The 27,047-nt window shown below is 49.0% G+C and overlaps 1 protein-coding gene across 1 annotated transcript in view; it reads right to left on the minus strand.

Moving 5' to 3' along the window:
* ASTN2 (astrotactin 2) overlaps positions 1–27,047 on the minus strand; it is a 352,354-nt gene that overhangs the window by 286,268 nt on the left and 39,039 nt on the right. Inside the window, 1 exon segment of the mRNA XM_036393845.2 lies at positions 10,089–10,276. Within this exon segment, the coding sequence (XP_036249738.2) occupies positions 10,089–10,276 (188 nt within the window).

The raw sequence follows: 27,047 nt of genomic DNA on the forward strand, positions 1-27,047 counted from the left end.
ACAGCCCTGCTCATCCCTCCTTCCCAGCACACAGGGCAGAGGGGGGAGAAGAACCAGGTCACTGCCCTTCTCTGCTTTGACAAGGCTATTCCCCAGCTCCCAGGGCTCAGCAGCAGCCACTGGAGCACCTTGGACTCCTCCTCCTCCTCCCCTCAGCCCCCAGACAGCCAGAGGAGGAGCTGGGCTCTGTGGCAGAGGCAGTTCCAGCACAGAGGGAAGAAAAGGAGAATCACAGCATTCCCCCAGCACAAGCCACCAGTGTGGATCTGGGAAAGGGTGGCCCTAAACCAGTCCCAAGGACACCTCAGCTGCCTATAACCCTGAGCCTGAGAATGGTGCAATGAGGGAAACCACAGCCAGGGCAGCAGGAATGCTCAAATTTGCCCAGGGAATGGCTGTGAGTGAGGAGCTGCTGCCCAGCTCCAGCTCTGGGAGGGAAATGGAGGCCCCTGACACTGCTAAAGCATCCGTGCTTTTGCTGCCATCCACCTGCAGGGCTCCTCACCTTCCCTCTGAATAAAAAGGGAGTGGTCCCCTCTCCCCTGAGGAGATAAAAGTGAGGCAGCTAGAAGGGAAAGCCACCAGTTTTCCTGTTGGATAAAGGGGAACACAATGAAAAAAATATCCAAGCCCTGAAATCCAGGTGCACCCCAGCAGGGCTGGGGCTGATGTTCCCACTCACTCCCTCTCCATAAATCCATAAATCCAGCCCCAAAGCACCCACCTGAGGCAAAGCTGAGCCAATCAACCAGCTCCCTTCATAAACAGTTATTTTCCTGCAGTTTTATATAATTGGATTTTAAGAGTAAGCACAATTCCACTTTTTTCCTCTCTCCCCTCTTCCTTTGCTGCACATCCTGAGACTTCATGAGGAGGCTCCTGCTTGGAGCTGGCAGAGACCTTTTCAAAGCTGAAACAGAGCTTGCTCCCCCTCACCCGTGGGGATGGAGGAGGGAGGGAGGGAGGAGGTGGAGTGGGAGCAGTGACAGGTAAAAATAACCATACTTGGCCTGATGTTGCTCCCAATTAAGCCAGTGGGAATTTTGCCCAACTTCCAAAGCAGCAAGACCCAGACACACACACAGAAAGTGCTCTGCTGTGTGAGCAGCCAGAGAAAATCATGGATCTGTGAGCTTCTTCTCTCTATTTCCTATTTCTATTTCCTGCTGGTGGGAGTGTGAGCATCCCTGCCCTGGGGCCAGGCACTGCAGGGACTCAGAGGGTGATGATCCCTCAGCACCACATCTCCCCTGCTCTTTTTCCTTCTATTTCCTGCTGGTGGGAGTCTGAGCATCTCTGCCCCAGGGCCAGGCACTGCAGGCACCCAGAGGATGATGATGGTGATGATCCCTCAGCACCACATCTCCCCTGCTCTTTTTCCTTCTATTTCCTGCTGGTGGGAGTCTGAGCATCTCTGCCCTGGGGCCAGGCACCACAGGCACCCAGAGGTAATGATCAGACCCTCAGCACCACATCTCCCCTGCTCTTTTTCCTTCTATTTCCTGCTGGTGGGAGTGTGAGCATCCCTCCCCCAGGGCCAGGCACTGCAGGCACCCAGAGGATGATGATGGTGATGATTCCTCAGCACCACATCTCCCCTGCTCCAGGCACAGCTACTCCACACAGAGCCTAGAAAGAATTATTTTTTTTTTTTTTTCCAGGAAGGGTTTATCTGCTCAGACAGTTTCACATCAGCTGAAACTAAAGTGTAAGTGGTTTTGGGGAGGATATAGAAAGTGTTGAAGAGTAGAAACATTTCATTCTGACACTTCCCTGAACAAAAAGCGCTCTGCCTTTTCACAGCACCTTGTGAAACCGAGTCCAATTTATTTTTAAATGGGAAAAAAAAAAAAGGAAAGCCCAAACTGAGAACAAATATATTTCTGGGGACAAATATGATATTGCCTTTCATCCTGTTGTTAACACTTTACTCCCATCTTTGGGCTTTGCCAATCAAATGAGAATTCTGCCTTTTGTGGTGCTGTGATAGAACATCTTTCACAAGCACCTTGAAGCTGTTCTGCATGAGGTTGGGCACAGTTCACCTTCACAGGAGCCAGAGCCTGACACTGACAACACTTGAACGGATGCAAACATTTCCAGCTCACGTCCAAACACGAGGAACAACTGAGAGGAGTGAGAACTGCAGACAGCACAAGGTTTGAAAGGAAAAAATAGAAGGCATTTTGCTGCTTGTCTGAAGAGCAGCCCAGCTTTCAAGCCCACAGGGATGTGAGAGCTGGGTGAGGCTCCTCAGCCTGGGTCAGAGCCCATATTGTACCTACAGAAAGATGGAGATTATAATATTCCTGCTGGGACTAAAGCACAGCACAGCCTCACCAGTGAGGAGACAACAGCCTCCACCCTGCCAGCATTCCCAGGTAAACACTCTCCATTGTGAGGTACAACCTCAGAGGCAGGGGACACCCACACCCAGCCATCACTGGAGAAGGCAGCATCCACAGGAGTTTTCCTGGAATAACATTTCCTGACAATTTTAATGCCATATGTACTTTGGAACCTGGCAGTTTCAAGCAATTAGATCCAGGCTGGGAGCTGCAAAGTATTTCTGTGTTTACATCAATGTTTCAAAGGTACCAATGCAGCACACTCCCAGCACTTTACACACAGGATTAGCACGGGGCTCCCACGTGGAATTGCTCTCTCCAGGAGCTCAGCAGCTCAGTGAGAAGCAACCTGTGGAGGAGAGGGATGGAAACCAGGAGCTGAGGCAGAGCCACCCCACTGAAGCCTGCATCTCCATCTGGGGAAAGAAAAAAACACCACCAAAAGGTCAGGCCACCAGCTACACCCTGCAGTGCTGTGGATGTGAGGATTTTTCCCAGACAGATGGCGGGAAGGGGAAGAGTGAGGAGGAGGAAGGAAGGGAACAAGTTCAAGACAAGCCTCTGAGATCAGCAAACTGATAAAAATACCCTGGCAGTGCCTGGCAGCACAGAGGGACCCAGCACAGAGTGTGTCCCACAGGCTCACACTGCTCTGGGGCTCCTCACCCCACTCCCAAATTCTTCCCTCTGGCATTTTTTCCTCCATTTCCTCACGACTTCAGCATCCCCTTCCCATCTCTCACAGCCCCTGATAACCCTGGCCACTTTTCCAATGGGAGGTTTTAGGTTTTCCCTTCCATGCTCAATTCTCAGCATTTTTCCAGGCTGGGGAAATCATCTTAGGTTGCAAATCCCTCCCACACCCTCGGTGCCATCTGCAAAATCCAAACCCCTTCCCAGTGCTTCCCATGGCTGCTTTTCCCCCCAATTTTCAATTGCTCTAGAGATGAGCAAGTTAAGTTTGCTGCTCAGTTCAGATGAACTGAGAGTGTTTATTCAGCCTTCCTTTATCAGAGATGCAAATCAAACACTCCAGTTACATATTTTAACACAGTGGGGTGGAAAAAGTCTGATGGAGAGAAAGCCATAGAGGGTCTAATGTATTCACTGGAGCTAAGGTGGAAGACTGAGAGAGACTGGTGAAAAATTATTAGCATAACAGGTGTCATTGTCACAAAAGTGACAATTTGAAGACAAATCTCCCAAAATTAATTCCCTAAATATCAGAGCACATCATTAACTACATTTAGTCCCTATTTTATACCAGCTCTGCAAAGGAGAGTGGAGAGGAGGGGGAAGGTGCATGAAAGAGGCTCCTTCTCCCAGACAGCAAGAAGTTGGTTAATGGCACATTAAAATGGAAATGGAACTTGGAACCAAAGCATGTTCCATCCTGGGAGAGAGCAGATGCCACCACAGTGTCAGGGTGACAGGAGTGGGACTCTCTTCCAGCATGGACCAGCAGCAACTCCTGTGTGCCCCAGTTCCAGTGCTCCTGCACGACTGGTGCTTTCATTATTCTGGGATTCTGTGATTCAGCTTCCACTGGGCTGAGCTCCAGCCCCTGAGGACACTCAGCCCCTCTGAGCCAGCAGAGATCCATCCCACCAGTCCCCCAGGAACCCTGAAGAAGCTCAGGAAAGAGCTGAGGGCCACCTCCAGCAGCGTGGGGAGGATTGCTAAAGGGCTGAGGGTTGCTTGCTTTGCTCCCAGCACAAAGCCTGCAGCTCCCATCCCCATCCCAGGGATATGGGGATGATTGTCCACCTCCACATCAGGGTGGGCAGCTCCTCCTCCTCTCCCCACACGTGATTCTCACACAGGGACATGCTGAACCCAGGGGTTTTAGAGCTTTTCTTTTAGGTTTTGGCTTTTTTAAATAAAAACAGCTCATTGGAGATCAATTTAGCTTTTTAATACCTTTCAGATAAGAAAATCTGCTGCAGCAGCAATTCTCTCCCTATCTTAATTAATTTCTAAACACATCACAAGCTGGAAGTGCATGTTTGATGAATCTGGTTGACCTCCTGGTGCAGAAATGATGACACAGATGTTGTGCCTTCTTCACTACCTCATTACTCATGTCTCACCAGGGTTTTTTTCTCCCATTGAGCTGGCTGACAGGAGCTCCAGTGCTGCCATCAGCATGACAAGCTGCAAGGAGCCAGAGGAAGGCTTGAGCAGGGTTTTACAGCTCTGGAGAAGCCAGGTCCACTGGTGCTGCCAGCAATCCCACAGCACCATGCAAGCACAAGGGAGGGAGGGAACAGAATCCACCAGGAAGTTTTGCAACAAGGAAGACAAAATACTGCAGGGTAGGTGTTGGGGAAGATGAAACAGGAAAGCCTTATCAATATCATTGTCTGGCAAAAGATTTTGAGAATATGGAAACTATAAGCGAGATTGAAATGAAAGCAAGCTTTGAGATCCCTCAGTTACTGAACAACTGGAAAACAATGGTGTGGCCAGCTGAAGGTGATCCCCTTTTGATGGAACAACACCCTCTGCTTGCAGACAGGCCCAAGGGGCAGAGCAGACCCTGCCAGCTTGGCAGAAGGGGCCCAAAGAGGAGTTTGTAGGGTTTAAAATGTAACACAGGATGGTAATGGAATGATTCTTATAGGCTGTATGGAAATGCTGTAGGATTTGTATCTTGGACTAGATTGGTTAGTGAGAATTAGAATATTCAACACAGAAGAGGATTTATGGTATTGTAATGGGAACCTCGCTCTCTTACCCTTTTACTCTCTCACCTTCTCATCCTCTCTCCCCCTCTCTTCTCTCAGGCCTGCTCTGAGCTGTGCCTGGCAGCTCCCAGCAGGGCCCTGCCCCCAGGCCCTTTGCAATAAACCACAAGTTCCAGCCCTGGCTCCAGAGATCTCTCATCTCCATCCTACCCCTGACGCTCCTACAGTAGGGAAATGAGGAACCCCCCAAAGAATGGCCAACCTGAGGGAATGCTGAGGCTGAAGGAGCCTGAGTGGGGATGTGCCCAAAGCCCACAGGATCTGGAGTCACCCCTGAGAGCTGTTTGCTGGGGACAATGGCAATCAGCCCAGCTCTGAGAAGGGTTTCAGCCTCCTCTCCCTCCCATTCAAGCTGGTACAAGCCCAATTGCGCTGGTATGATGTTATATCCACCTGTGGGAAGCAGAAAGTGAGCATTAAAAATAAAAAAATGGTAATTTTTTTCTAAAAAGCAGCTCGATGAGGTCTGGTCATCTTTTACTCCAGACACTTTAATGGTCCCTTGCAAGGTGATGGCATGAGATGCAACAAGGCTTTTCCTCATGACCACTCTCCAAAAACCCAGCTTATTTCTGCTGGAGCTGGAGCAGAGGCAGCACAGAGCACCTTTCTAAACCTCCCAGCTTGCAGGGATGGCCTTGGCTCCGGTATCCCATATAAGAGAGATTTGTTTTACTGGCAAGAGAGGAAATCCCATCAAACCACCAGCAGGATGGGATGGGGCTTTGCATCCTCTCCCCAAACTGCATCCCCACACTCACAGGGTGCAATGATCAAAGGGTCAGAGCAGAGATAAAACCTGTCTGTCCCACCCAGAGCCAGACAAACAACCCCTCCTTGGCCAAAGCCTCCAGACATGGCCCAGGGCTGCATTTAACACCACACAAAACAATAATTAAACTGGGACATGAGGCAGTGGGGAACAACAAAAAAATAAATCTCTCTTATGTTTTGTTAAATTCAGCAATTTACAAGGCTGGAATAATTAGTGGTTTAAAATGTTTTGACACATGCAGCCCCGCTAATCATGATAAATCATATCAGGCATATGCCCAGATCCTTGAAGTGACAGATGACAAACAGAGCAGTGACAAGATGCTCCATCACACAGGGAATCATTGAGTTAATGGAAGAATTATTGCTTCTGAAATCCACTCTAGTCCCATTGTGGGGAACATTCCAATTTATCAAAGCCAAATGAACATTAATTGCTGCAGCCTGGTAAGTTTTCGAGCTGCTGTGACCTTCATTGAATTTTAATCCAAAACAGATAAGATTTACTTCCACACAACAGGAAACAACACAATTAAACCCAAATGACAGCTGAGATTATGGTGAAAAAACACAACAGGCATAATGACAAAAATATTGATTCCTTTCTACTTGACACTGTGCTTAAAAAAAAAGGGTAAATAAATAAAATCTTGCATTTGCATATTTGTTTTTCGTTTCCCTTTATCCCTTCTTTTCATTTGGGAGACAAATTTCAGATGCTCAAGCCAGGAGGAAATGGGTGGCAGAGAGTAATGGAGACTGAATTCCCTTTAACGGCAGTAATTAATGTTATGTCTCATTGGGGAGAGATTAAGAAAAAACAGTTAGGAAAGGAAGAAAAAATAAAAATTAAGTATTATCTAGCTGTCAAAGATGCCCTTGAGCTTGGGAAGGGAGGTGTGAAGAGGGTGGCAGTCAGTCAGGGCTCTGCAGGGGTAGATGGTGGCCACAGGGACACGGGCCATGGACACTTTCCTGCTGCACTGGAAGCAAACCAATCCCAAAAAGCCAGGGACTGACAGCCAGAACCACTGGAAAGAGGAAGAAACCCAGGATTTGCACCTCCCTGGAGCCCCCATGCAGCACAGAGGGGGTCTTGGCTTTAGAGGCAGAGCAGGAGCTCCCAGACAGGCCATAAACACCTTCAGGAACCCAACCGGGTCCTGCCTTGGAGATGCCTCACTGCCCAATAACTGTGCCAGGTGCTCCCTAGGGGAGGGATTAACCAAATCCCCGAGGCAAACCTTCCCCAGCTCCTCTAAATCACCAGGAGCAGGAGGACAGAGGTAAAATCAAGTGTTAGAGCCACTTAAGGGAGATGGAGGAAGCACTTGGCCATGTCCCCTCCTGTCCCCTGGGGTGGGATGGGGGCTGATGATGGACAGGGCACACGGAGCCTGAATGCCAAGGCAGCACTGGGCTGGGCTGGAATTCTGTCCACAGCAGTGATGGTGGTTTAGTTGATAAAAACACACACAGGAGACACTGGGCTTTGTGGTAGCAAGGGGAAGGAAAAGTATTTGGAGAGGAAGGGAAAGTATTTGGATCCAAGGGGGACACAGGTCGCATCCCAAGACAAGAGGGATATGGACATAGAGGGTGTGGGGACAGGAGGGGGGACCCAGGGCCCCCTGTGCCAAGCACAGCACAGCCAGGGAGCCCCACTGCTGGGGCAGGAGAGCTCAGGTGAGGGGAGCCCTCTGGGACGTGCTCCAGCTGGGGTCAGGGAAGGAAACAAAGGAGTGGGAAAGCAGCCTGAGGACCTGGCTGAAGTATTCCACCCAAGAAACAAAGAGCTGTGCCCATTTTATTTCCCCTACAGAACTCCATGAGGCCTCAAGGAATAAAAAAAAAAATAAATAAATAAATAAGCAACAAAACAGAATCATCTTTGCTGGTAACTCAAAACTTGGCTTGGGTTCACTCAAAAAGTTAATGAACCTTCTGAAAAAATCTGGGCAGAGTTTCAAGCCTGTGCTGCAGTCCTGACCCAGGAAAGGGATCTGCAGGGCTCCTGCCTCCCCAGGGACACATCCAGTGCAGCCCAGACCCAGATCCATGCCCAGGACCTCAGGAATGCTGCAGGGAATGCCAGGATTTACGGAGACAGTGGAATTCCAGCTGATTGTGTGTGGCAGGAACAACTCCTCCTCTCCTGTTGCTTTTGCAGGAGGGAAGAGAGGTACAGAGCAGGAATTAACTCTCACAGCAAAGCCATGGGTGCTCCCATGCCACTGGCAAAGCACATTTTCCCTGGCTAAACTGGGATTAGAGGCCAAACCCATTCCTGTGACATGGCCAGCAGTGCTGTCAGCTCCATCCCCTGGCACTGCTGCTCCCCCACTCTGAGCTGCAGCAGAGGAAGGCTCTGGCCAGGAGCTTCTCAGAGGAGCTTCCCAAGCATCCACTCATTACAATCATCTCCTGTATTTTAGAGATCATCTTCAGCAAGGGCTGAGGACCAGGACCGAATCTCTCCCCACTACAGAAAATCTGCATTTCAAGCAGGAAGGGCCAGGCTGCAGAGAAAGTGTCACCCCACAGACACAGCACAATTCTCCAGGGCTCAGGTTTGCCCACAGCAGCCAAACAATCCCATACTCAAACCTCCTGCCAGGGATGGAGCTTTTCACACCCACACATGCTGTGCTGTTTTCTTTCTTTGTTCTGTCTCTCACTTGCACTTTCAGGCTCATTTTCCAAGTATGCAGTTCTAACCCTTTCCAACACTCATCCCATTGACAATTCAGCAGGAATAAAACATTCCCTACCCAGCTCAATGAGATGCAGCCCCCAACTCCTTTCCCTTCTGTCATCCAGCACCTTATCTTGCCCAACAGCCTTAATGCAAAGCCTCTCTCCTTTCTCACATGCATTCAGTGCCAGCTCTGAAGTCCCACTGATGAAACATGCAAAAAACCAGATTTAAGTTGTAAAAGCCAAATAGCTGCTGGTTCAAAAAAATAAATAAAATAAAATAAAGGATTTGTGCAGCCATTGTCTCTGTTCCTCCTTCCAAAACTAAGGACAGAAGCTGTGGAGATGACCCAGATTCGAAGAGATGAACAGGCTCACCTTTTGCAGAGGGTTGCTGTGTGGGATCCTCAGGCCCTTACAAGACTTGCTTTGGCAACTGAATGACATGCACACACACTGGATATACCAACCTAACAACTTTTTTTCTGTATCTTATCCCAATGGGATTGAAGGGACAATGCACTGAATCCCATCTTACAGATGGAGCTCTGAAGCATGGACCAGATCCAAACACGTAGGCAAGCACCTCATATGATACTGAAACTTTAAAAGGCAGCACAGCACATAAACAGTGCATTATTAAAAGGTCACAAACACCCCAGATGGAGACATTCAAAGCACTGGATCATCTTTTTACTTTTAGGTCAGGCTTGTCCTTTGCAAGAAATGCTGCAGCCCTTACTCACTTCAAAGATAAACTTCAGCTTCAGAAAGAAATGGCCAAGCCCAAAACCTTCCCTTTGCACAATGCCCAAACACAAAGACCAAGCACAAACACCCCACTGGCACTTCACCACTTTCCAGCACAGACAGGAGAACAAAAAGGATCCTTTTTACCCTCCCAACAGCTTCTTCCCACACTCTTTTGCTTTGTTTAATTTTCTCAGAAGATCAAGGACTCTGTTATTTTTTGGTGTTTTTTTTGTTTGTTTTTTTGGGGTTTTTTTATAGTTTTTTGTTTGTTTGTTTTGTTGGTTTTTTGTTTGGTTGGGTTTTTGGTTTTTTTTTGTTTGGTTTTTTTTTTGTTTTTTGTTGGTTTTTTTGTTTGGTTTTTTTGTTGTTGTTTTTTGGGGTTTTTTTTTGTTTTGGTTTTTGTGGGTTTTTTGGTTTTTTTGGGGGTTTTAGGGGTTTTTTGGTTTTTTTTGTTGGTCTTTTTTGTTTTCTTTTTTTGGGGGGGTTTGATGGTTTTTTTGGTTTTTTTTTTTTTTGCGGGGGTTTGGGGTTTTTTTGTTTGTTTTTTTTTTTGTTTGTTTGTTTTTTGGGGTGTTTTGGTTTTTTTTTTTTTGTTTGGTTGGTTTTTACATTTTTGGTTTTTTTTTGTTTTTTCCTGGCCCGTTCAAACACATCTCTCCCTTTCTGAAGGCCCAACCAAGAAGGGACACAAACATCAGCAAACCAAACTCACCCCCTGCTCCTCACCCCCTCTCCATCCCCTCAGCTGCCCCCATCAGCTGGGACTCACCATGACTGAGATATGAAGGATGTGCATCTGCTCCTCCACGATCTCTGAAGGCTCCTGGAGGCTGGGAGGGGTGGCCCTGGAGAGCTGCTCAGCGCTGCTCATGGACACGTGGAAGTACAGGGTGCCATTCTCCAGCCACTGCTGCTTCCAGTGCACCAGCGAAATGTCCGACACCGTCCCCGACATCTCTGCAGGGACACAGCACAGCCCAGGGTCAGCTTTCCCCACCATGCCCAAAGGTGATATATATATTATAGATATATAGATATAAATTATCAAGGAAATTGGGACTTTTGAGTCTTACCCCCAGAACTGCTTCTTTTTCATTTTAGCCTCTACCTGTTGCTTGCCTTATATATGAACAGAAATGTTTGTCTTCATTAATAAAATTAAAGGGTTACAGAGTGCCTGGGGATTTCTAGAGTAGGAAGGCAAGAAGAGCAAATCACACAGGAGGCCCTAAACCTCCTGTGGCTTTTCCAGGAAACAGGCTGGAAGAAGCTCCCAGGGAGCTGCAGCCAAGCCCGAGGGAGTTTGATGGCTCAGGGAGGCCCCTCTGTGCCAGACAGGGCAGGGTGCAGACACCAGAACACACTATGCTGGCACTGACAATGGAAACCTCCTTCCAGCTGTGAGGCAGCAGCACAGCTGCATTTAATAGGGACACTCTCAGCACAGACTGTGAGCTCCAGCAACGAGGGAAAAACCTCCAGGCTTGACAAATACCTATTGGCACTGGAGCTGCACCTGTCAGTCACCTCCTGCAGCTTCTGGTGGTTTTACATCCCCCAGTCCCAATTTACAGCACGGGCACCCTGGATTACAGCACACACCACCAGCCTTCCCTGACCTAGGGCACTGAATGGGGGTTTGGAGAACCCAAAGGGCACCCCCAGACCCTGTGGAGGCAGCAGCTCCCAGCCTCAGCTGCAGCTCCTGAGTGGGCCAGGAGCACTGGGACAGCTCCACAGCTGCCCAGCACAGCTCCCTGCAGAGAATGGGTTTGGCAGCTGAATCAAAAACAACAACAACAACAAAAATACTAGTACAAAATGAACCAAAATATTTCTCCTTCCACCACGTCTTTTTTGTGTCTGTTTTTCCATTTCCAGTATAAGCAATGGGAAGACAGACAGGTCTTCTTAGTCACTGAACCCACAGCTTCAGCACTTTGAGCAAGACCCAAATTCAATTCCCTCCTATTTGGGGAGAGACCAGGTCTGCCAGCCCCTGACCCACTGTCTGCAGGTGTGTCTGCCCCACAACAGTCAGGAACACGAGCTCAGGTACAAGAACAGAGACAAGGGCCTCCTCCTCCTCCTCCTCGGCTGCAGAGGGTCAGTGGGGAGGACAGTGCTTGTTCCCCTGAGGGCAAAGCAGCCAGGAAATGCTGGTGGCATTTTGCATTTCATTACCCTGAGCCCAGCTGGCCAAAGGCACCTCCAGTTCCAGCTCCCAGTGGAGAGGAAGGAAGGAACAAGCCCAGCTGAGGCTGTCCTGAGGAGCCACCCACACCTTGCAGGCCACGATGCTTCCACAAGACATCTGGGAGGTGAGCAGCCACTCAGGCTGCAAGAGCAGGCACTTGCACTTCTACAAACCCAGCCCAACAAAAAAAACCTCTCAATCCTTCAGGAACAGTTTTTCTCACCCCTGAAATCAATATATTTTCCAGGAGCAAGCTCCTGGCTTCTCAACGTGGACCAAAAGAGAGCCAAGCAAGCTCTGATGGAGAAGACTCCATCACACCACAGGTCCTTGGGCAGGGCCAGAGCCACTCCATCACTGCCAGATCCCTGGCTCAGCACCTCACTGGTGACACTGGAGCCACCACTGTGTCACCTCAATGTCACCAGAGGGGTTTGCTCATTGCCTCTGCCCCCCCCAGCACTGCACCTTCCTTATCCCCAACCCCTGTGCACCTCTGAGCACTCAGAGAAAAACCAAACATCTCCTGACCGCACCTGGATCCATCAGGAGCTCAGATTTGTGCTTGGGAGGGGATGCAGGAGCTCCCTGTCACATCCCTGTCACTGCCCTGCCATCCTGCTCACGACCCTTCTCTCCTCTGACATAAAAAGCTCTTTGCTGCAGCAAATCAGCACCAAGAGGGTGTTGCTTGTACTCTAGAAACTGTAAATCACAGCAGCCCTGCAGCTCCTTCTAGACCTGGCAACCTCGTGGAAGGAATCCTGTATCTCCCCTCCAAACAAGGCATGAGCAGAAGGTTTCTTACAGCAGTAAAAATAAGAATAAAATGAGAGAAATATCAAGGCTGCTTAATTGCAGTCATCTTCCCAGCAATACTTCAAAAGGTCTGTGCTGAAAAGCATCTCCTTGTCTAATTAAAATCAAAACAAATGCTACTTTTAGGAGCAAAAGCACTCACTCAGCTTTGCAGCAGAAATCCAAGATCATCCTCAGAGGCAAACAGGCCATGGGAGAGCAGGGAAGCATCAAGGGAAAGGCTCTGTTATGCAAAGCCATAATCTTAATTCTATCCAGAGGGACAGTCACCCCCAGGAGGGGATGATTTACAGCATTACAGACTCAGCACACACATATCCTGCAGCAGACCTTTCCTCAAGAGCTCAGCAGGGAGGTTATATCACCCACACCACGTGGATGCCACCAGGACCCCACTGCTGCAGCTCCAAAGGCTACATCACATTAGGGAAGCAAGGAAAAATCCTCCAGGGTCAACCTTTCTCCAAGTTTTTTTTTCCCTTACACACACATTTTTGCACGGGATGTTTAAAAGGATCACAGAGAACATTTCTCAGGAGTTCTGAAATATAGGCAATTTTTTGGATTTTAGCCTAGACTGAAGATAAGCCTGTTTCATTTTCAAAAGGTCTCTTCCAAAAGTAGAAACTTCAATTTAACATTCATTTCACCATTTTAAGCAAAGCCAGCAGCCAGGAAATTTGTGACAAACACGGACTTGCCAAGCCCTGGTACCCATTCCCCCACACCTATAAACACTTGGGTGCTTAAACTTTCATTTCAGGGCACCTGGTTATTGCCCCAGCACCCCCAGGGCACCACGAGCCTTCAATCAGATTCACCACTCACAATAAAAATAACTAATAAAAAAGCTTTTCAAGCCCTGTAGCTGCAGAATCCCTCAATCCCCAAACACAAGGAAGTTTTTTGGCCTCATATTCCTGACACTAATATTACTCTGCCTGTGTTTCACTGGACACACATTGTCACTCCACTATCTGCTGTAGTTACAGCAGTGAAAACCCTTCCATCAGACAGAATGTAATAGTCTGCAGCAAGATTGCCTGTTATCAGAGCTTTCAAAAGCTTTTGGAACAAATTAAGGGCATTCCTGCACCAAAACTGAATGAGATACAGTTAAGGTTTTAAATGTGCAGCAATGGAAAAGCACTTGTGGTCTGTAGCTGTTAAAAATCTCAGTATCCAGCGGATGGGGAGCTATCAGATGGGGCTCAAACAGCCCTTTGTGGGTAAAGCACCAAGTGAAACAGCCAAACACATCATCAAACATCTGCCATGCCCTGTCCTACCTGCTCACTGTGCTCAGCAGAGAGGAGACAATGAAGAAACAAGGAGGATCCTCCTTCCCCACAGCAGGCAGCCAGAGCTCTCCCTTTCCCCTGCTCAAAGAGCCCAGGCCAGCACCACCTCCATCCTCAGAGGGTCGGAGGAATCTCTTCTCCCCAACACCAGCAGATATCTCTCCCCTCCCAGCCTCCCCCAGGTGTTGTATTTGCCCCCTCCAGCCAGGTCTAATCAGCTCTCGGAGGCCTGACATAGCTCAGCTACCCTTGGAGGCATAAAAACCAGCAAAATTGCTTCTGTTGCAGTGTTGGAAACAAAAAGGTTTAATAAAAGGCAAAATAACAAACAAAACAACCAAGCCAAATGCCAGATGTTCTTGTTTCTAGTAAAACACTGTACAAAAGAAGTTAGTTTCTTTGTTCACTTCTTTTTCTACTAAATTCCCCAAGCAAGACTTTTTGGCTTCTGTCCAATTAGCTGTCCTCAAGTTTGAGGTGAAGTCCCCCAGGTTCTATGAAGTGTCTTTCACTTAATCCAAGAGAGAAACTTCCAGGCTTCTTTCCTTTTAAAGAGACAAAAAATAGTTTTGTCACTCTCTCAACGGAGAGGACATTCCTCCACCCAGGTGCCTCCCCAAACCCTCACAATTGCCATCATCTCCCACCACACAGCTCAGCTGAGCCCAGGGCAGCCCCCACCAGGTTTTGACACCACCTGAGGATGGTCTGAAAGTCAGAAAAAGGCACACAGAGCATTTCTGCCTTTTCTGCTCTTCCTCAAGCTCTGCGCCTTGCACAACTTCTACGGTCTTTAACATTTTCCTTGGAAATCAAACAAGCATTGCAAACAAAACTCTCCCCAGGGCTCAGCCCCTGACCTGGGCTTGTGCCCACCAGCAGGACACCCATCAGGACAAGGCAGGGGACAGCAGTGACCACAGCAAAATCCCTTCCAACCAACTCTCTAATCCCCTTTTTTCCCTTTGCTGTTGCTACAACCCTTTCATATAAACATTTCATTGAAATCTTCAACTTGTATTACAATCAAACTTAAAAGCAAAGGGGCCTAAATGCATTTGGTTGGGAACCAAGAGGATTCCTATAAAAGCAGATTATGCTGACGTGATGAATACAAAATGAAACAGCCGATATTAAAGTTGCAGGATTGTTACTCCGTGCCTTCAGGCTCCTGGCCACCCTACCCATATCTCCTCCCTCCTCTCCCCCTTTCACTGAAGCCAGGGACAGCCTTTTCACCTCTGCCTTCTCCAGGGCAGCCTGGCAGGCTTGAAACCTTCACCAGCTCCCCCCAGCCTTATGCAATGCCTCAACATCCACCACTTCTGGGGAGTTTGCAGCCCTGTCTTATCTGTCATGGTGTTTTACAAAGCCTGTGTTCTATTTAATTGGCTTGTTCTTGCTAATCTACCATGATTATTGTATTTTTATTTCGTTCTTGAAGGCCATTATTAAAATAAGCCCTTTTGCTAAGAGCAGTTCATCCCCACAAGGTTCCCCACCCCCAGATAACCAAACCCTCCTGGTGCTTCCTCCTGGCTCCCCAGCACTGCTCAGACCTGCTGGGCACCTTTCCTGTCAGTACCACCTGCTTGGGGACACGGGTGAGGAGCCAGTGAGTAATTTCCAGTGCACGGATCCAGGCTCCTAAAGCCTTTTTCCTCCCCACCTGCTCCATCCCAGCAGGAGCTGCACCCTGCAGCCAGGCTTCCTCATCCCACCTGCACAACTCAGCATCCTAACCTGGCAGAGGAAAAGCTGGAGAGCTGGTTAGTGATTGTATTTCCTTGTAGAGAGACACAATTCCAGCTTGTGCCCCCTTCTTCCACACCCCTCATCCTGCCTGCCACCCCTTTCCATCTGCCGTTACTCCAGGGGCTCTCCTGAGTTAACGTTCTCCAGAGGCACCAACCTCAGATAAAGTGTTAGTTTAGAGATTCTTCGGTGCTAGCTACCACTTATGCTAATAAAGCAAATTTATGCAGAAAGTCATAAACAGAGAGCTCTCCCCAGTGCCCTTGCCAGCGCAGGATTGCTCCCTGTGGAATAGATTATCACACTCACTGCAGACTAGCTCCAAAATTACTCTAGAAATGGGGCTTCCCCCATGCTCCCAGGGGGGCTATTCTGCAGTCAAACAGGCCCTAAGAGTTCTAAGAGTTTGGGTCTTTTGGTGCAATGTGGTGGAGTTTTTTTATCCGAATCGTTAGCTCAGGTTTTTTTCCTCCCTTCCCCTCCGCTCCTGTTCCTTCCCTTGCACACCTCCTCCCCTGCTCTCCCCTCACAGAGCTCCCTGGGGCAGCACACAAGCACAGCTGCAGATCATAAAAAGTAATAGAGAAGCTCAGAAATTTAAGAAAGAGGGGAAAAAAGGAGATGACAACCTAGCTCTGATCATGTCCTTTCAAAGCCCCCGTCTGTGAGAACACAGTGCTGCACCTGCAGGGCATTTCAGGGGTGGCTCTGGTGCTGTGCAGGTCTGCATGGACACAGAATCAGGGAATGGTTTGAGTTAGAAAATCTCTCTGAAATCATCGAGTCCAGTCATGATCCCAGCAGTGCCAAATCCAAGGCATGATGCTGGATGGAGGAGGGACAGACACAGCCTGGTCTTGGGGTGGTCCAAGGGGGTCCTGATGGCAGCAAGTGCAGGCTGGAGCACTCTGCATCTCACTGCCAACAGCATCACATGCCTGACCTTGGATAGGCAAAATGAGATTTGCAATAAAGGGGGTTTGGCTGTTTTGGCCAAATGAGATTTGCAATAAAGGGGGTTTGGCTGTTTAGGCCAAATGGGATCTGCAGTAAAGGGGGTTTGGCTGTTTAGGCCGAATGGGATCTGCAGTAAAGGGGGTTTGGCTGTTTCCAGGCTCTGCTGGAAGGACAAGAACAAGCAGCCAGGTTCAGGCATGCTCCTGGGATCAGTCACCTCAAAATCACAGAGATGTGGGAGGAACTGAGCTGCCACCAAAGGGGTCATGACCACCAGAGCAATGCAACTGGCGGTGAGGGCAGATCCCAAGCTCAACAGGAACCCAAAAAACAAGAAAATCTCCTTGGTTTGGATGGAGAGCTTGCAGCCTGCATCATCCAGGAGATGAGCCAGGGTGAGCAGGGAGGACAGAGTCAGCCCCAGCCTCTGCAAACACTGCAGACAACCAGAGGGTTGGGCTGCTCCAACTCAGCTCTCGTGGTCTTGGCTCTGGAGCCTTCTGCACCATCCCCACATCCCTTTGGCCTTTCTAATCCTGGCTTTAGGGTCCCTGGACACATCAGGGAGCAGATATTGATTTGCCTGTGCTGCCCACAGATCTCAGTCTGATTCCACAAACCCCAGAGAAGCTCAGCACACTGTGTGCTCCTGCAGCTGCTCTGATTGCAATTCAGGCTCCAGCACATTACCCTTATTTATAATGCCAGGGCTTCCGTGTGGTGCCTCAGGCACTCTGAAATTATTACCGGGCTCTTTGACTTTCAATTCCCTTCCATTCAATTCCATCTTCACCTGTCAGCAGAGGCTCCCCCTGGCCAGTGTTGGGAGCCAAAGGCAGACAGTGCTGGGATCTGATCCTGAAGGAATTGCTGGCACATGGATGAGACCTCTCTGTTGGAATGAGAAGCACCAGGTATGGCAGAGCAAGGGGGAATGTCACAGACACCTCTTAGGAAAAATCCTTTCCTTGGGATTTTTCCTCCTGAGAAGCTGAGAGGCCTCAGGAACAAAATGTAACCAATGGTTTTCTGCTGCTGTGGAATGCAACAGGTGCATCTGGGATTGGGTTCATGTGGTTGTTTCTCATTAATGGCCAATCACAGCCCAGCTGGCTCAGGCTCTCTGTCCCAGCCACAAACCTTTGTTATCATTCTTTGCTATTCTATTCTTAGCCAGCCTTCTGATGAAATCCTTTCTTCTATTCTTTTAGTATAGTTTTAATATAATATATATCATAAAATAATAAATCAGCCTTCTGAAACATGGAGTCAGATCCTCGTCTCTTCCCTCATCCCCAGACCCCTGTGAACACCACCACAGGGGAGAGCACTCCTGGGTGAGGCTTTCTCAGAGAGAGGAGACACCAGAGGTGCTCAGCCACAGCTCCTCTGTGGTGTGAGTGGGCACTGGGATCATCTGCCCAGGGAGGCGATGGAGTCACCTTCCCTGGATGTGGCACTTGGTGCCATGGGGACCTGGGGGCCCTCACAAACACCACACAGAGGAAATGCTGGCACATGGAAACAGGGCCAGATGGGTTGTTCTCCACAGAAGGAGAGGGAAGGAGCCCAGTCAGCCCCACCTGCCTGGATTGCTGCTGCTTCCCTTCCCTGGGCACTGGGAATGCCTTTTCCCAGGACAGCCTCAAGCACAGACACCATGGCAGAGGAGCAGTGTCAGGATGGCACCAGATAAGTCTTGTGCCAGGGGAAAATGTTTGGAAAGCAGCCCCTACGTGCAGGTAACAGCAGCAAAGGCAATTTTCCCTTTGTCTGTGAGTTTCTGCAGGAGCTGGGAGCAGGGCAAGGGCAGCCCAGTACAGCAGGGTGGGCATCAGGGCAGAGCAGACCTGTCACAAAGGGACAGAGAGGGAACGTGCTTGTCTTCCCTGCAAGCTGTGACAGGAGCAGAAGGGCAACATGACATATTCAGGTGATTTGAAGAGTGTGGCAAAGCCAGGCAGGCTCCAGGACAAAGCAGGGAGGTGCATTTGCTTTACAGCTGCCGAGGAGCAAGCACCAGCCTCGAGGGGTGAGCACTTCTCCAAGCTCCATTAGAGCCAGCCAAGAGCTTTATAAGTCCTCTGCATTTTTAAACCTCTCTTTGGGAAGCAGACCTCTTAAAATGATAAGGCAGTTTGATAGCTCAGGGCTCTGCTCAGACTGTGAAGTAATTTTTCAACAATGGCTCCTCCACGGACCTGCCCTCCCAAAGGGGAGGTGGAACAGACAGAGGAGGAGGAGAAAACAGAAAAGAGGAGGTCTGGTCGCCTTCTACAAACACCAAGACAGTTCCACCTGCTGAGAGATGGATGCCCTTTTCCAAGGAGAAGGAGCTGGTTGGGTATTTTCAGGAGAGAAGAAAAAGCAGCCAGTGCATTGCTTGGGATCTTCTGCCTCTGCGTCACCTGGAGCACCAGGTGGGTGCATCCAAAGCCAAACAGCCTGAAAATTCTGGGTAGGCCCTTGCCCAAAAAGGCAAAATTATCAGTTACTAGTTGCTGCTGCCCCTCCCTCCACCTGGATTGTGATGGGGGCTCCTTCCTCTGCTGTCAAGGCAGACATCCACAGTGGTTGCAAAGGATTAAGAACCTTACCTCTTCTCCAGAACAGGCTTTTGAGTGGTCCCTGAAAAGCCCCTAGAGCCTGCCAGCCATCCAAGGTACCACTCAAGCACCCAGGTTTGTCTGGGCTGCTCAACAAACCCCAAATCCAGCCCTTACCCACACAAATGAGTTCTTGAAGCCTCACAGAAAATTCGTTTCTCTCTAAGACTGTGACACCTTAACCCAGGAGCAACCTTGCACATTTATCCACCCCAGCAAGGTTCCCAGGAATGGCCCAGAGTGTCCCAGCCCAGGACACTGTGACATCCTCCCACTGGCCAAGCACCACCAGAGTTCTGCAGGAAAGCAGCCCAGCAAGGGCTAAGGGAGAGCAGAGTGCTGCTCCTAAGGATGCCATCCAGGGTGCCAGACCCCACTGAGCAGGACAAGGGCTGCCCTTGCAGGCTGCAAACCCCCAGGCTGCCAGAAGCAAAAAGGTTTGCTGAGATGAGCTGGGAAAATTCTCACCTCTCTCTGGCCTGACTCCCACTGCAGTGAACTGGGCTCAAAGCTGCTGATGTAAGAGCACAGCAAAGTCACTGCAGGGCTCAGAAAGTGGCATCATAAGATGAGGAGACATTAAACCCCAAAATAATAAAAGCAACCAAATTTATTAAGGCTTCTCAGAGCCTGGGAGCAAAACAATTTTTCCCCATTTAAAAGCGGGTAAGGCATAAGAGAAGCTGAGCAATTTGTCAGAGATTGGAAGCAACAAAGTGGCAGAGACCAAAGCCTGAAGCAGACACCACACACAGACACCACCCTGCCACCCCATTCCAGCCTTTTTCCTGCAGCTTCCCCAGCAGGAAAGGCTGATCCATGTCATTATCTGGTTCTCCCACCATTAGATCCAACAGCAGCATGGTCTCATTTGATGTCCTAACAAGAGCCTCAGTGAAAGCTGCACAGGAGCTGCCCAAAAAGGGACACCCACACTGAGACAAAGGAGACACAGAGCACTTTTCCCCTTGATCTGCATGCACAAAGGTCATGGGAAAGCGGCAGAGGGGGATGAATCCTGCAGCCTCATTAGAGGGAAAGAAACTGTTTCTGCAAATAATTGATTTCTAAATTTATCCCCTAATTAAATAGGTTCCCTGGACGAATCTGCATGCAGGATGCAAGGTGATGATTTAGTGCCTGGCTTCCTCCAGGAACGCATCAACACATGTTTGCAAATTGTTTCCCTGCCAGACTCAAAGGAAGGGTGATCATCTCCCTGCACCCACTCTCCTGAGCTCCTCCTGTCACCTGGAGCCTGGGCACACCTGGCTGAACCCCCTCTGTGCCAGGTTCATCAGAACCACACACAGAAACGAGGATGTTTGTCACCTGTCCCCATGCTGCAGAGCAGGGCACCCATCCCTGCTCACACCCTGCCCCGTGCAAGGCCAGCCAGGGGCATTTTTGCCAGGCAGCAGCTGTAAAACTCCAGCAGGACTGGAAATGCACTGCCCAAACTCAGCACATAGCGTGGCAGGAATGAGAAGCATTATCTCCAAAACACGCTCCTGCTTCCGACATCAATTCCACGGCTGTTCCTGTCTGGGCGCTTTGACTTTTTCCTACAGACACCATCAGCTAATAAAACCTCCAGAGACGGATCCTGGGATAAAACCAGGCTACAAGCTCTGCAAAAATTAAGCACATTTATCACTCTTCCACGGAGAGCTCCTTTTGGAAAGCAGAGAGCCCTGATGCTCTCAGACAAGCATCAAAGGGCTTGGGACGGGGAAACTCCGTGTTAGCTTGAAAAGACGGAGGTGGCAAATGTCCCTGCTGTGACAGAGCCCTGGTAATTAACTCCTGCTGCCTGGGACAGTGAGCAGAGCAACAGCCTGTCCATCTTTGCTGGATCAGAGCTCTCCCTGCCCAAAAAGAGAGGCACTTGCCTGCATTTATACATTGCCCTCTTTCTGCAAGCAGCAGCATCTTCCATCCTCTCCTCTTTCCACCCCACAAGGTCATTTGTGCACTGCCTGTACAGGTCCACCCTCCTTCACCTTTTGGTGCCGAATCTTCAGATGTGATTGTCCCCCCTGATGTTCCACACACTGGGGTTCCTGCTCCTGGCACGTGAGGCTCACAAGGATTGAGCCAAAAATTTAGATTTAGACTAAATATTAGGAATTCTTTGTTGTTGAGAGTGTGAGGCCCTGGCACAGGGTGCCCAGAGCAGCTGTGGCTGCCCCTGGATCCCTGGCAGTGCCCAAGGCCAGATGAGGTGAGGCTGGAGCAGCCTGGGATAGTGGGAGGTGCTCCTGCCATGGCAGGGGTGGGATGGGATGAGCTTTAATGTCCTTTCCAAAACAAAGCATTCTGTAATTCTGTGATTCTGCAAGTGCAGCCTAGAGATGCTGTGCAATGCCCACCCCTGTCACACTGGGCAGATGTGATTTTCTCCCCTCACCTCCCCCCCCCCCCAAAAAAAAAAAAATCTTTGAAACTGGAGCATCTCATGGCATTTTGGATTTCTCAACACTTCTGGATGAAAACTACCTATTAAGTGAATTCTCCATCAAAAAATCACTACCACAGATGGAGCTCAGGCCCTAACCTACTTCTGCACTCAAAAAAATAAAAAGCCATTAGGTGGCTAAATACTTTAGGAACTGTGTCCCTTCATCTCCCTGCTGTGGTTTTCTGTCTGTAGCAGAGCATCCTCCTTTATAAATTGCCTCTGAGAGCCTCTGATCTTGTCTAAAAGAAAACAATATTATTCACAGGATAGGAAAGAGATGGAAGAGAGCTAATTAGTCCTGTACAGAGGAGTTTGCAAGATATGACATTTAAATGAAGCCTGATTTTCAAATGGTGGTGCTAATGTCTTCATGTTATGTCACTGGCTTTTTCTTCCAGAGGTGCTTTTTTTGCTCACCTTGAGCATTTTTAAAGGCAAAAAAAATTTCTTAAGGTACCAAAGCAAATTCATAATCCAGCTCTCCAGCACTTTCCAACCTGAGCAAGTTAAAACCCCACTAAAAGCAGAGTCCTTGAGGCTCTGTTCCCCAAGGATGTGTGCACATAAAGCAAGGAAAATGTGTGGTTATTAGAGTTTAGCTTTATTGTTTCCAAAAAACACACTGAAGATTGTGTTTATGATTCTAGAGAAAATAAAAGCCTCTTTCCAATTGTTAAAATAGTGAACATGAGATACTCCAGTGACTTCTAAACAATCAAACTGCACAGCACTCTCTACTTGGATTCCAGAACAGTCTGTGCAAGAGTGAGAATGGGCCTGAGTAGGGATAGGAGATAAACCCACACCTCACCTTAGAGCCAAAGGAAGCAGAATTAACTCACACAGTCATTTCATGAGTTACATGGAGGACAAGAAAACAGCTCAAAACTCATTGCAAAACTCCTTAAGAGCCAGTTTTGTTGGCTTTCAGATACATCCTGGTTTCTGAATGATCAAATCCCCTTTGAAAGCCAGACTTGAGCAAGAGAATCATTTAGACACACTCCAAACCAAACAAAAAGGTAAAATCTTAGCTGGAGCTTTCTCTCTGGCCCTTGCACAGGTTTCTTACAAAGCCTTCCCCACCTTCAGAGAGCTTTTCCTTCCCCACAGCCCTACCGTGCTGAAGATCTGCAGGGAAAGGTTTGCACCCATCAAAAAACCCAACAGCCTCCACCACTTGTGCCCCTCCACCTTCAGCCTGGATTGAGGACAACCCACAGGGTATTTTTTATCCCCCTCCTTTAACCATTACCAAGACTCTGTGAGGTTATGAATTATTGAATGGAGCTGTCTCTGCAGTTTAGGATGATGATGATGATGGAAGGGCAATGCAGGAGGCAGAGGGGCCGTGTCCCCAGCACAGGAGCAGGGCAGGGAGCCAAGGGCCACGTCCAAGGGGATCCTTACCCAGCTCCTCAGTGTCTCTGCCCATCCATCAGAGCCTGACACCTGCCTGGCACAGGGGGGATCAAATTCACCTTGGAGGAAGCCAAGGGAAACACACACACCTTCCACAGGGAGGGGAGGAAAACTCCTCACACCCTGTTCACAACCCCAGTTGCAAAGCCAGGACTGAGGCTCCCCTGGCCATGCCCTGCTGGGGAACCTGGACTGGCTGAGCTGGCAGAGTCAGGTCTCCCTTGGAGCTTCAGCACAAGGGAACAGACAGGGGTAGGGATGGAAAAAGCCAGTGAGGACAGAGATCCTGAGAAGGTGGTGACAGGATCCAGCCCCCAGACAATTTCACAGACGCTTTCTGGAAGGTATTACTGGCAGCTCTAAAACAACCTGTTAGCATGGGCCCCTGGGGCTTGCAATAAAAACCAAGATGTATTTTTCCCAGGTTAGATAGATGTCTGAAAATTAAAGGGACAGCTTGAAAAAACATGTCAGTTCCACCCACCCCTTTGTGTACATTTACTTGCAAGATCCTCAGAGATGGGGGCTCAGCACCTACAGCTGCCTTCAACCCAGCATGGGAGCAGCATGCAAACCATGTCCTGCTCCCAAATCCACCTTGCTGGTTAATAGCTGCATTCCAAGAAATGCATAACAACACTGAACTGAGTCTTAAACAGTTTCAAAGAAACACCAAATTCAACACACACAGCCAGATCTTCCTGTTGAGGCAGCACTGAGTGTCCAAAGTGACTCCACAGTTTCTGTGCATCCTGCTCCAGAAACATGCAGCAGAACTGATCAGAATGGGGGAGTTTCCACTTTATCCTCTTTCATAAATTTCTTCTGTCGGCCTCCTTCTGTGCCACAGCACATGTCACAGTTGAGATGGCCACAATACACAGATTATCACCACACAATTTCAGAGAGCTTCAACCCATGCACAGTAACACCTTACCTCATCAGAAGGCTTCAAGCATATGCCCATACAGTCACATCACTTCAGAAGGCTGCAAGAACTGCCCTCCTCGTCCTTCAGCCCAGCCTTTTATCCCCTCTTGTTAATGCACTGCACCTGTGTGCCCTCTGCTCCCTTTGGTGGTTGCTCAGCACACCTGGGCACTCCATGGCTCGTTGCTGCCAGTGCTGCTCACCTACTGCTCACAGCTGTGCCCAATTGGGGATGGGGCTGGGCCAGCCCCACCCAATCACCACAAACCCTGTGCCCCTACACTTCTGGAAAAGGCCATGACCAAAATGAACATGCTACCCCAAAGATGTGAGTTTTATTAACTGAACTCAACTTGGAAAAAGCTGAGGATCAACTTTTCCTGCAAGAGTTTCACCACTATGGCCAACACTGGCCATGTATTCGCCTCTATGGCCATCACATCACACACTGTACTGCTACCTGCACTCAGGGTTAAGATCCACATTTAAAGCCCAGGAATTAAAAGCATTGTGTCTCCAGAGGTGCACACCAGAGCTCTGCTTGTTCCAAGCCTGCCCTTCACCTCCACAAGATCCCCAGCTCATCCCCTGCCTGTGATGGCAATCGATCTGGCCCCTGCTTGGCTCACAAATCCTGCCTGCTGGCTCTTTTTTTCACCCTGGATATTAAGGGAAGGAAATATCTGGATCTATTTGAAATTAATTATACTGCAGTAATTGCAGCTCCTATAGGGCAGTATTAGGTCAAACTGCCCTTTTTGTGCTGTGTCTCAGGCACTGGAGATGATGAATGGGCTCATTTTCCGCAGGGCTGGATGCTCACAGCTCCAGGTGAAGCCCACACAAACCACAGATGCTCATTGCTCCAACACCACAGCTCCTGCCAAGCCCTTCCTTCAATAAAACATCCAAACTCACATTGTACAAACACAGTTCTGGCACACATTCCTTGCCACTTGTTGTGACCATCCCATGGGTCCTCAGCACACGGTGCCATCCCCACTGCTGTCCTCTCCAGGCTGCTTAAGGAATCTGTGCCACTCTCGCCCCAGAAGGACCTTTTCAGCCCAAAACAGATTCTCCCCTCCCATTCTAGCCCTGTGTTAATTATTATGATAGGGTGGGATTGCAGAGACTAATTACCACTGTAAAGTTACTCTCCTGAAGGCTGATAAGGGAAATAATTAGGATGGACAAGCGTGGATTACAGAGCTCTAAATCCCTCTCTCTCTTTTGTCAAGATAATTCTACTACCCAAGCTCACAGATGACAAGAGAGTCCATCAGCAAACACGAGAGAGAGACCAAACAATGGGCTGGACCTTCCCAGACCCCACAGAGCACAGCCCCTTCCTGCTGCAGCACAAGGGGGACTCTTCAGACTGGGACAAGCCTCCAACAGGCAACCCCAAGGACCTCAGCACAGACACCCTGGGAAAAAGGCAGAGAGCCCAGGAAATCCCAAAAGGATCAGCCCTGTGCACATCTTCCAGTCACCTCCCATGCCATGTTCACCAGCTGGTTTGTCCATGTGCCTCACAGGTGAGGCACAGCCGTGGCAGCTCAGGGGACGTGGTCTGAGGTGTGACCTAGTGGGTGACAGGGGGCTGGAGTGGGATGATCCTTAAGGTTCCTCCCAAGCCAAGCCATTCTCTGGTTCCATGGTCTCCATGAGGTCCATCCCAGGAGCTTGCATGAGCCATTTTGTGGCTCACCAGAGCACAGCCGCCCACAGGACACCTCCCTGTGCTCTGCTCAGACCCTGCAGCTCTCGGCTTGTGCAAAACACAGCAGAAGCGAGGGCTGAGCTCGGGCAGAGCGGCCAGCAGCACGGAAATGAATCTTCATCCAGCCAGCAGAGCTGAGCAGGAGCCAGCTCACCCCAGCTCCAGGCAGCTCCCAGCCCACCCAGCTCCTGCTCCCTCCCAGCTCCCGGGGTCACATTCCTCAGCACATCTCACATGCATTCTTCACACAGATTATTTCCCTCTAACAATTTCAGGCACCCTGCGCTAGAGCATTTATAACTAATACATATTCTAATGTTCCTGTTCACCTGAGACACTCGAAACTTCCCTGGCTCATTTGTCAGGTTTATTTATTTATTTTTTTTAAATACCTTCTTCCCCTCAGGCCAGTCAAATGAGTCCAGTTAATTTTCATTTCCACGGACATGGAAAGTCATCTCAAGGTCATTTCTGGGTTATTTTACAGCTTCAGATCTGGAGGGTTTTGCAAGATTTGCAATTGAGGCTTCTGGTTATCTACTGCATATTGAAACAAAAAGGAACCAGCTGAGGAAAGACAGTGATGAAGCACCCCATTGACACCCAGGTAATTAAGGAGAAACAAACATGTTTGTTGGCTGAAACAAGGGAAAAAATGATGCAAGCCACTTTATTCTAGCAAAGGAAGAGAGGAGGGAGGAAAGAAAAAGCAGCAGCTAATGGGTTTCCATCAGAAGGGCATGCTTAGCTCAAGCCAAAACCTTCCCAGCGTGTTTGCATTTCAGTGGGAAGGTTGTGGTGTGCCACTGGGAGGCTTTTGTCACTTCTGATCAGAAAGACAGCAGAAAAAAGAATCCCAGTAAACTGCAAACCACAACCTTTGTGCTGCAGGCAGACCAACACAGCCCCATTCTGAAAGGAAAGTACAAAATATATCCATGCACATCCCAAGGGTTTGGAAGCATTGAAGCCTGGAGCTTTGCCACAGGACAGCCCCATCTCCTCCTGACCAGCTTAAGCACTAAGCTCCAGTGTCACCATGATATTTTCTGAAAAAGACCTTTGCCAGGATTTTTCTCCTGAGAAGCTGAGAGGCCTCAGAAATGAAATGTAAACAGTAATTATCTGATTGCTTGGATTGTGATCTGGAGGTTGCTCCCAACAGGTGCATCTATGGTTTCATGTGAATTGTTTTTAATTAATGACCAATCCCAGTCCAGCTGTGTCAGGACTCTAGTCAGTCACAAGATTTTATTATTCATTCTTTTCTAGCCTTCTGATGTCTCCTTTCTCTTTCTTTAGTATAGTTCCAGTATATAATTTTCTTTTAATATAATATATATCATAAAACAATAACTCAGCCTTCTGAAACATGGACTCAAGATTCTCATCTCTTCCCTTGTGGGGGTTGCCTGCAAATTCCACCTTTGGTGACCCCGAGTCAGTGACACCCCACACTCCAGGAAATGATTCCCTTGGGAAATGGTGACTCCCAGTGTCAGCCAGCCTCGTGGCCAGGACCAGATGGTGCTGGAGCCAAAGGAAAATAAAGAA

This window comes from Molothrus ater, chromosome 20 (assembly GCF_012460135.2).
Source record: "Molothrus ater isolate BHLD 08-10-18 breed brown headed cowbird chromosome 20, BPBGC_Mater_1.1, whole genome shotgun sequence".
In the NCBI taxonomy this organism is placed as follows: Eukaryota; Metazoa; Chordata; class Aves; order Passeriformes; family Icteridae; genus Molothrus; species Molothrus ater.